Below are 10,697 nucleotides of genomic sequence, written 5' to 3'. Positions count from 1 at the left end.
ATGACCCTTAATAGAGTCGGCAAACGGATCAAAGTGCATGCTAGTATATAGAGCTTCTACGTTGTCCAGGATCTAAGGACTAATAGTGTACAATCAGAACCGCAGACTATTCCACTCGATAAGTGATAACCAATTGGACAGCCTGAGGGAGGGTTGTTCAGCGCATCATCATCTGATCACTCATATGTATGAATGGACATATCCATTTCCTTACTAATTAAACATGACTTTTACATCATAGATGCTAGTCTCAAGCTCAAACGGCATTTATCATTATTTTAGGCGGTCGATTCGATTAGGAACATGTTTAGAATTTACGGTGCACTTCCTAATGAGTTTCATGGTGTTATGTTGCGAGGCAGACCTCATGGTGCCTATAATATATTCAAGGACTTTATCTATGCAGCTTGCACGAGTATACAAATAAATTAAATGTCATAATTGGATGAAATCGTAAAATATTATTAAAATAAAGATTGTTTTTTTTTTTACATAAGATTCAATAAATCTCAAGCAACACTACTTGGGCACATAGTCTATCTATCTATCTATCTATCTATATATTCCACTCATTGAATAAATCATATTTAATGTATCAATATGTTGTACCGTCCAAGTGAGATGATATTTATTTTTAATTATTCCCTAGGCCTCAATTGACTTGTATCAAGAAACCACATGAGGGAATGTAAAGCCATCTTAAAGCGAGACAAGAATCTCCATAAAAGCTAGATAATGGAGTGTAGTAATAGACATGAATCAATTTGCGTTTACTTTTTGACCACTTATCCTTTTGCCTAAGCATGCCCCATTAAAGAGGTCAATGAAAAGAACTCAAAAGCTCGGGAATCCAATGTTAACTTGGATATTTGTAATCATTTGTTTTTATATTATCTCAAATTTAGAAATTATATTAGATCGAAAGAGCTTCTTATCATGCTAGGAATGGAGTATTGACTAATATTACCTTCAAAATGCTTAGTACTAGTGAACATGCAATGTGTGATTGTTGATTTCCATATAAATCAGGTGTATCAACATTCAAAAAAAAAAAAAAATTTGTTTTAGCGACGTAATTTGTCTACGGTTATCTTATTAGCAACATATTAATGTAAATCGTCGCTAATTTAGAGATAATACCATCGTCATCCGAACATTTCTATTGCCACAATTAGCGATAAAATTTATAAAATCGTCGCACTTAAATACATAGTGAAGATTTATGTATAAATTTTGTCTCTATTTCAAACATAAATTTCTTCGATATTTTGAAATTTGAAAACTGACTTTCGTTTGTGATGGTTTTTTTAAAAATCATCCCTAGTGGCCTATATATCCTCTTTAATTTTTTCATTGATTTTCATCTTTCTCATCTGGTATAGATGAGTTTTTGTCTTTTTTGTCGAATTTCATGCATTTTAATTATTTTAATTTTTGTTTTTGTTTAATGATGCAGATCTGGTTCACGACTTCAAGTTAATAAGTTCACATTTAAACCAAGTTTTTTTCCTCATATATTTCCATGTGTGTGTGTGTGTGTTTTTTTTTTTTATATAGAAATATAATTTACTGTTATAGGTAGATTTTGTATAGAATTGTGCGCACATTATATATTTGTAATTATATATTAGATGCACACATGTAGTGCATAAATTGCATGTCTTATATATACACAGTCTTATTTTTAACCAATAGATTTTGATATGAAATTGTTGTATGTCATATTATTTAATTTTTTGTACTATAGTTTATTTTATGTTATATGTAACTAATATATATAAACAGATGCATATGCTATAGTATATTTATTTATGTATGTTAATTGATAATAATTATATAAATACATTTACTATGTAGCAAACTATGTATAATTATTTATATAAATATTTTTATTAATTTAAATTTTAAGTATTGTATATATTAATATTAAGTATTATAATATTTTGAACAATTTTTTATAAAAACTTATTTTTAAATATAAATATATAACATTAATATTATCGTGTTTCATTTACTTAGATATTTTATTATAAATTATTATCATTAAATGCAATAATTGTCTTTGTTGGGTATAAAAATTTGAAACGTGATACTTGAGATGTTGTACAGTTAAAATATTTAAGTTGCACTATTACTACCACCTATAACTTTTGGTAAAGCGACAAACGCTTGGTCCTACAATCGATATCAGAGCTAATGTCACGGGGTTCGATTCTCATTTATTACAAAGATTGCAATTATTGAGAGAAATATTGTTAATTTCTCTTTTAGGTAGAGCAATCGAAACGTGGTGCTTGAGCTACTGTACGATTTACAAGATTTGAGTTTCATTAACTTTTGGTAAAGTGGCAAGCGTTCGCTCCTAATAATTGGTATCAGAGTTAAGGTAACGTGTTCAATTCTCATTGATTGCAAGGAGTGAAATTATTGAGAAAAAAATTGTTGAGTGCAATAATTATCTCTGTTGGGTATAACAATAGAAACGTGGTGCTTGAGTTGTTGTATGATATAAAACTTTTAAGTTGCACTATTACCATCGTCTATAACTTTTGGTAAAACGGCAAGCATTTGGTCCTACAAATATCGATAGTATGTGTACTATTATAGCTACTATGGTAGCTAACTTATTTATTAGCAATGTTTTTATCGTATGTAATTGTTACAATCAAACTTACAATGGTAAGTAATATTATTATCGTTATTGTTATCGTTATCGTTATTGTTATTGTTATTGCTATTCAATATTCAATATAGTGTCAGCAGGCGTGGGCAAGATCCTACATCATGGGAGCTCTATATGCACGCACATAGACACACAGAAAGATCATTCATTGATAAGCGGTCACGACTTGTTAATGTAAGTTTTATGTTCGAAATTGAAAATTATTGGATGAATTAATTTTTAAAATAATAATAATAATTCAAATAAGTAATAAAGAGAAGCTATGAAAAACATATGGCTAACATAAATCGGTTTAAAATATAATCGATTCATCTCCTAAGGATAAATCACAAATCAACCAGACATTAAGCAAACATAAATCGGTTTGATGACCGTGTTCTTTCCAAAACCGTCGCAAAATTATCGACAATTTAAAACCATTGCTTATTTTTTAATGATTTATGTTGTAGCAACGAAATTCAAAACTGTCGCTGGTTGCAATTTTTTTGTAGTGATTTGTTTGCGTTAAGAGTAGGTGTGAAATACGTCGATAATTGCTTTACTTTTTTTTATCACTATATATATATATATATATATAAATATAAATATATATATATATATATATATATATATATATAAATGATTTATATTTTTGCAAACGTTTTATCTTAATACTCATAAAATAAAATAAAAATAAATTAGCACACATTAATATAAATGAAAACAAAAACAAGAAATACAAGGCTATCTAACATTCTTAAGCTCACAAATGGAATTAAGATTAAAACCTAGGTAACATATTTTAAACTGATTAATGATCCCTAAAATGAACATGACAAAAATATAAATTCTAAAGAAAATTGAAAATCGCTTGTCGTGGAGGCCGAAAACGTGCATGCGCTTCTTTTGTTTTCGATTCTCTCTTTTCAACTTTAATATGTGGACCTGAAAATTGTATCCAATATATAGAAAAATAGAAATGAAATAAAAAAATTTAATTTAATAATTAACTAATTAATTTACCCAAAAAATAGAGAATCTTGCATGCATTTAGAACGAAGATTTGCTACTGGCTTCCTTCGGAGCATTGCACTTGAAGCATTCCATCCTATTCGCAAAGTTGTGCTCGTTGCAACCCAACCTATATATATATATATATATATATATTCCCAATTATATAAATAATTATTATTTAGCAACATTTCACTCTATGATTTTTCAATAACTGTTTTTCTAATGAATTTTAAAATTAATTTTTAAAGATTAAAGTAAAACTTTGGTATAAGATAATTATACTTCGAATTTGTTTGTTTGTTATTTTTTTGGTACACGCAGGTTTAATCAAGTAAACAAAAAAAAGTGTACCTGGTGCACATCCAATCGCCAGATTTCCAACCAGACCGGCTGCCGCCTCCGCCGCCGCCAAAGCCGAAGCCACGCCGTGGATAGTCTCCATCAAAAGCGAAGCCGCCTCCGGAGGCTTCATCCTTGACCGCGCCACACTTGAAGCAGCTGGAGCGGCTGGCGAAGTTGTGAGCTCCGCAGTTGCCAACGGAGCAGTACCAGTCGCCGGGCCTCACGTCGGGTCCCGTGAACCCGTATGACTGCCCGCCTCTCCCACCAAAGCCGCCATAATCACCTCTTTCTCCCGGCCTCGGGTCTCCGCAGCGCTGGCAGGAGTCCCTCCTTTGGAAGTTGAGATGGTGGCATGATCTGCAGTTCCAATCTCCGGGCCGGTTCATTATTCCTAGAATCAATCACGTGGTTCAAAAACAAAATCCCTTTCATTCCATAATTGCATTATATTCTACTAAAACAAAAATCACATTTTAGAGTCGAGAATTTTTTATAGTAATCAAAATTGAATTAACATGCATAAAATTCCAAGCGTCAAACTATAAGTATATTTGTAAAAACATATATAAGAATAAATAATTATTTTATTTTCATCTAATTGTTCGAGTTAAACTAAATTGCAATTCATTGAACAAGAAGTGAAGCACCTTTCTATCTCAAACGTGAAATTTAAATTTGATAAAATTGGAGCAATCATTTTATTTTATTTTTTAAAAAAATTCAAGTTGCATGTGACCAATCAACACGATGCTCTCTCACAATTATGCTTTCTTTGGCAATATCAAAACTGCATGGCCGAAGTTTTTATGGCTGGCTAGCTTCCCATGCATGGATGCTCATAATATATTCACACATATATATATATATATGTGTGTGTGTGTGTGTGTGTGAATAATATATACACTTACCCTACGAAATGAAACGCAAAAAAACTGGCAACACGAGGCTGGGATCGGAAGACAAGCTCAATATAAGTTGTGGTAAGAAATGTTGGTGTGGAGTGACGTTGTTTATATATTAATAAAGCTGCCTCGAAAATGGAGAGAAACGAGGGAGGTAGGTGGGTTCTTTTTCCTAAGCAAATATATTCTCCTGTCCTGACTCGCCTCTCTTGTTGAACAGAGGGGAATCACATAAAAATACTAAATTAAAGATTAAAAAAAAAGACAGTGGGATTGTAATTAAGATTGTATACAAAAAAGAAACATCCAATTAATTTTTTTTCTATAAAAAGAGGAAATATTAATGTGAGATTTAATAAAGTTGTTGCAGCCATAGTTGCTTTTAAGGGATTTTTTTGGAGTTGGGAATTGCTTGAACACTGTGGAAATTGCATTCAAAGAGAAGAGAGCCCTTTTATTTTTATTATTATTATTATTATTATTATTATTATTATTATTATTATTTTGGTAACTGGAAATCCACAAACTGCTATTTGTAAATGTGTATTGAGTAAATATTTAGACTGAACACAGTAGTCTGGATATTAAGTCAACCAGATAAATCACGCTATAAACATATACATTAAATTCCGAGTTGGCAAAAATTCAAAGCCCACAGGATTGAATCATGATTGGATAAGTAAGAACAAATATTTCTATTTTTGCCAGACAAATTGAATATTCCATTAATTTTTAAATCATTCAAAGTGAGCCCACTTGTTATCAATTTTCTTTTAAAAATTGTACTTGGGTGATAGATACGTTAGATCAATTTTATTTATATAATTTATATGTGAATAATTATATATATATTATGGATTGTCTGTTAAGTTAAGTTCAAAATAAAGTGATCAATTACAATTTCGGGTTATTGGCCTTTAATATATCTAATAGGTTTTGTGCCTTTAATGTGTAGATATATAAGTATAATTTCTATTTTTATGATGAGCTAAAACAAAAATATAACAAGATAATGATACACATTATCTATATAGGGGTCATGATCCCCAGATCACGCTCTATTACGTTTCCTATTCTCTTCATCATTAAGAGAATCATTTAGTTTTCTTAGAAGAGAAAACTAAGTGATTCTCTCAAGAAAAGAGCGCGTAGATCTGAAAGATCAAGACATGTTCTGAAAAATTCAGAATTATGACTTTAGGTACGCTTCCGTTTAAGTTTTCAGTCAAATTCTTAATGATTTAACATGATGGATTCTGCAGTTTATGGGTTTTCCCCAACAAGTGGTATCAGAGCCACTCATGCTTGAATTATTAAGATTTGTTTAAAGTTTTGGATATTATTTGGATCTAGATCTGGAAAAAAAATTTTGTTTAAAACTTTTTGATATGGTTTCGATCTGGAAAATAATTTGATATGGTTTCAGATCTGAAAAAAATGTTGGTTGAAATTTCTTAAAGATTTGATATAAGATTTCGCTTTTCCGTCCAGTTTTGTTCGACAAAAATATTTTTGAGGAAATTGAAAATTTGGGTTTAAAAAATACATAAGGTCGACCCGTGCGGATCCGGGTTGGGCCGTACGGATTTGGGTCGACCCGTAATGAAATTTCAAAAATTAAAAAAAAAAACAATTTTTTTCGATTCAGGTTTATTCAGTTTAAGGTTAAATATTCAATTTTTCATATAATGATAAGGTTATATGTATTTTTAAAAATACTAATTGAAATAAAATGTCGCCAAAGTGACATCTTTTATGAAAATTAATTTTATTTTGAAGGATCGTTTTTGACACCTGCGAGGGTGCTTCAAACACAATATTCTACATGAGCTTCAATAGCTCGTATTTTAAGAATGTAAACAACAATGAAGTAGATTGAATTTGATTTTTAAACCAAGCGAAAAATACTCGAAGTAATCCTTCGTTAATAAAGCTAACTAGTTTGAAAGCCTTTTAAATTTTGTGAACTGATTAACTGATGTAAAGGGGGGTCAGTTTGGGCTTGTATCGGTGCAAACAGGTGAGAATTGAACTTATATCTGCTGAACTGATCAAATAAATTTTAAAAAAATAGTTAAACAGTTAAAAACACAAGATATGTTTATAGATGTACGGAGACTTCAACTGCTCTACGTCAGCCCTTTTACTACCTCGGATAGGATCCACTAGAAGATTTTGATTTATACAACAACTTGTACAAACTCACTCAGCTTAGGACTTACACTATTGCCTAACTGAACTCCTAGCCTAGACTGAAGACAGAACCTTCCAGCCAACACTTGTTTAACGTCTATGTGTTAACGACTACATACACAAGTTTAACGTCTTTGCGCAAAACTCACTCAACTTATCAGTACGCTCAATTTTATGTATGTGTGAGTGATGGTGTGTGAGTGTGTGAGAACTGATCTATGAATACAACACGAAAGTGTTCTCACACACTGAGAATTTTGCTTCTAGACTAAGCAGTTGGCATGCCCTATTTTTCTCTTCTTTTTCTGATCTTCACACACTTTTTCGTTAATGGTCTTGATCTTGTATTTAAAGTGGCTTTATGTCCGTACATCAAGACTCATCAATGAAGGAGATAAAGAAAAGAAACGGAAGGACAAAGAAGCTAGGGATACACAGCCTCCGATGAAACAACAGAAGAATCCAAGTGATTCTCAAAGTTCTGGTTTTTTTTTTGTGTGGCAGTGATAGGCATATGAAGAAGCAATGCAGTAATTATCACGTTTGGCGTGCTAAGAAAGGTATGTTTCTAAATATAATTTGTTCTGAGGTTAATTTAACTTTAATGCCTAGGCACATGTGGTGGATAGATTTTGGTGCAACAACTCACATCAGTGTGTCCCTGCAGGGTTGCCTGGATTGCCCAAAACCAAGTGATGCTGAAAGATTCATCTACGTTGGCGATGACAACAAAGTTGAAGTTGAGGCAATAGGAAAATTTAGGTTATTGTTAAAGACAAGAATATATTTTGATCTTTATGAAACATTTGTTGTATCGTCTTTTAGACGGAATTTTATTTCCATTTCTGTATTGTACAAATTTGGTTATTCTTGTTCTTTTGGAAATGGACTATTCAGTTTGTTTCTCGATTCCGAATTGGTTGGTTCTTGTTCTTTATCAGGATACGATAATCTTTATTCTTTGGATGTTATTGCATCATTTAATAAATCCCTACAAACAAGTAGAGACACTAAAAGAAAATTAATCAATGAGAATTCAGTTGCGTTATGACATAAGAGATTGGGTCATATATCTGAAAAGAGAATAAGGAGACTTGTGTCAGATGAAATTCTCAAACCTTTAGATTACATAGATTTTAATAATTGTGTTAATAGTACAAAGGGAAAACAAACCAACAAAAAGAGATTTAAAGCCAACAGGTGTTCAGGCATCTTAGAACTTGTACATACTGATATTTGTGAACCATTCCCTTCGGCTTCTTGGAAAGGTCAACAATTTTTTATAATGTTCACATACGATTTTTTAAGATATGAATTTATTTATCTCATTCATGAAAAGGCACGGTCATTGAATGTGTTAAAAATCTATAAAGTTGAAGTTGAAAATCAACTTGGTTTAAAGATTAAAAGCATTAGATCTGACCATGGTGATGAATACTATGGTATATATGACGGTTCGGGTGAACAACGTCCAGGACTTTTTGCTAAATTCCTAGAGGAATGTGATATCGTCCCACAGTATACTATGCCGGGTTCGCCCACTATGAATGGTGTTGCCGGAAGACAAAAGAGAACATTTAAGGACATGATGAGGAGTATGATCAGTCATTCTACCTTACCAGAATCATTCTGGGGAGAAGTACTAAAGACCGCAATGTATATCCTTACAGAGTTCCAACTAAGGCAGCGATCAAAACCCCTTATGAACTTTGGACGAGTAAAAAGCCTAGTCTTAAGCATCTGCACGTTTGGGGATGTCCAGCTAAGACAAGGCCTTATAGGCCTAATGAAAAGAAACTGGATTCAAGGATGGTCAGCTGTTATTTTATTTGATACTCTGAAAGATTCAGGCGGTACAAGTTTTATGATCCCACACGTAAGTCGATTTTTGAGTCAGGAAATGCCCCATTCTTTGAGGATGAAGAGTTTCCAGGGAGAGATAAAGTAAGGAATATTGTCTTTGAAGATGAATATGTAAATATTCCCCCAAGTGTCTTGGACACTGATCAGGACCACATTCTTCACTTTGACAAAGACACAATACAGGAAGACAATATTAGAAATCCTTCCATTCAGATAAACAAAATCAAGCACTTCTAGAACCTATGCCATTAAGGAGATCCACCAGAGAGCGGAGAAATGCAATGCTATATGATTACATTGAATTTGTTCAAGAACATGAGGCAGACATTGGCCTGATGGAGGATGATCCTATTAACTTCCGTCAAGACATGGAAAGTTCTAACTCTCAAAAGTGAAATGATGTCATGAATGAGGGGATAAAGTCCATGAAGGACAATGACGTATCGGATCTTATACTATTGCCTAAAGGTATGAAACTCATCGGTTGCAAATGAATATTTAACCAAGAGGGATTCGAAAGGCAATATGAAAATATATAAGGCTCGTCTTGTCGCTAAAGGGTTTACACAGAAAGAAGGCATTGACTATGAAGAGACTTTCTCTCTTTCTCTCTGGTTTCTTCGAAAGACTCTTTAAGGATTATAATGACTTTGGTGGTGCATTTCAATCTTGAGCTTCATCAATTGGATGTAAAAACTGCGTTTCTAAATGGTGAACTTGATGAACAAATTATATGGTGGTCAGAAAATTTTATGTCCAAAGACACAAATAATATGGTTTGAAAATTAAAAAAATCCATCTATGGGCTCAAAAAGGCATCTCGACAATGGTATTTCAAATTTCATCAAGTGATCATCTTGTTTGGTTTTGAGATGAATTTGGTCGATGATTGTGTGTACCAAAAGTTCAGTGGTAGTATGCATATTTTTCTGGTTTTATATGTTGATGACATTTTGATCGCTAGCAATGATATAGAATTGATGCATGACACCAAGAAATTTCTATCTAAGAATTTTGAGATGAAAGATCTTGGTGATGCATCTTTTGTACTGGGTATTCAGATATATCAGAATCGTTCTCGAGGTATTCTTGGATTCTCAGAAAGGCTATATCGAGAAAGTTCTCAAGAGATATGGGCAAGATTGTAAACCAACAGATACCCCTGTGGCTAAGAGAGACAAATTTAGTATCAAACAATGCTCAAAAAATGATTTTGAGGAAAAGAAAATGCAGAATATTCTCTATGCATATGTAGTAGGGAGTCTGATGTATGCTCAGATTTGTATACGTCCAGATATTGCGTACGTGACATGAATTTTGGGACGATTTTTAAGTAACCTAGGAGTGGAACATTGGAAAGCAGTCAAAAGGATTTTACAGTACCTAAAGAGAACAAAAATTTACATGCTCATATATCGGAGGTTGGATCAGTTTGAGATCATTGGGTATACTGACTCCAATTTTGTTGGATGTAAGATAGTATGAAATCTACATCGGGCTACATCAATCTCCTTGCTGGAGGTGCCATTTCCTGGAAGAGTGCTAAATAGTCACTTATAGCCTCTTCCACCATGACAGCTGATTTTGTAGCGTGTTATGAGGCATTCAATCATGGAATATTGCCGCAAAATTTTGTCACAAGACTACTCGTTGTTGATGGCATTGAAAGGCCACTAAGAATACATTGTGATAATAAATCAGTAGTTATGTATTCCAATAAC

The 10,697-nt window shown here is 32.5% G+C and overlaps 1 protein-coding gene across 1 annotated transcript; it reads right to left on the bottom strand.

The window, feature by feature from the left end:
• Positions 1-3,399: 3,399 nt before the first annotated feature.
• LOC142524669 (RNA-binding protein involved in heterochromatin assembly dri1-like) lies at positions 3,400-5,111 on the bottom strand. The gene is made up of 4 exons (XM_075628724.1): positions 4,927-5,111; positions 4,028-4,409; positions 3,686-3,803; positions 3,400-3,607 (listed from the first exon to the last, which is right to left on the bottom strand). The coding sequence occupies exons 2-3, from the start codon at positions 4,402-4,404 to the stop codon at positions 3,713-3,715; spliced, it is 468 nt and encodes a 155-aa protein (XP_075484839.1). The 5' UTR covers positions 4,405-4,409; positions 4,927-5,111; the 3' UTR covers positions 3,400-3,607; positions 3,686-3,712.
• Between the last annotated feature and the right edge of the window lie 5,586 nt (positions 5,112-10,697).

The sequence above is a fragment of the Primulina tabacum genome, chromosome 14 (assembly GCF_025594145.1).
Source record: "Primulina tabacum isolate GXHZ01 chromosome 14, ASM2559414v2, whole genome shotgun sequence".
Classification (NCBI taxonomy): Eukaryota; Viridiplantae; Streptophyta; class Magnoliopsida; order Lamiales; family Gesneriaceae; genus Primulina; species Primulina tabacum.
The sequence above is the reverse complement of the archived record's forward strand: the minus strand, read 5'-3'. Positions and strand labels throughout refer to the sequence as shown.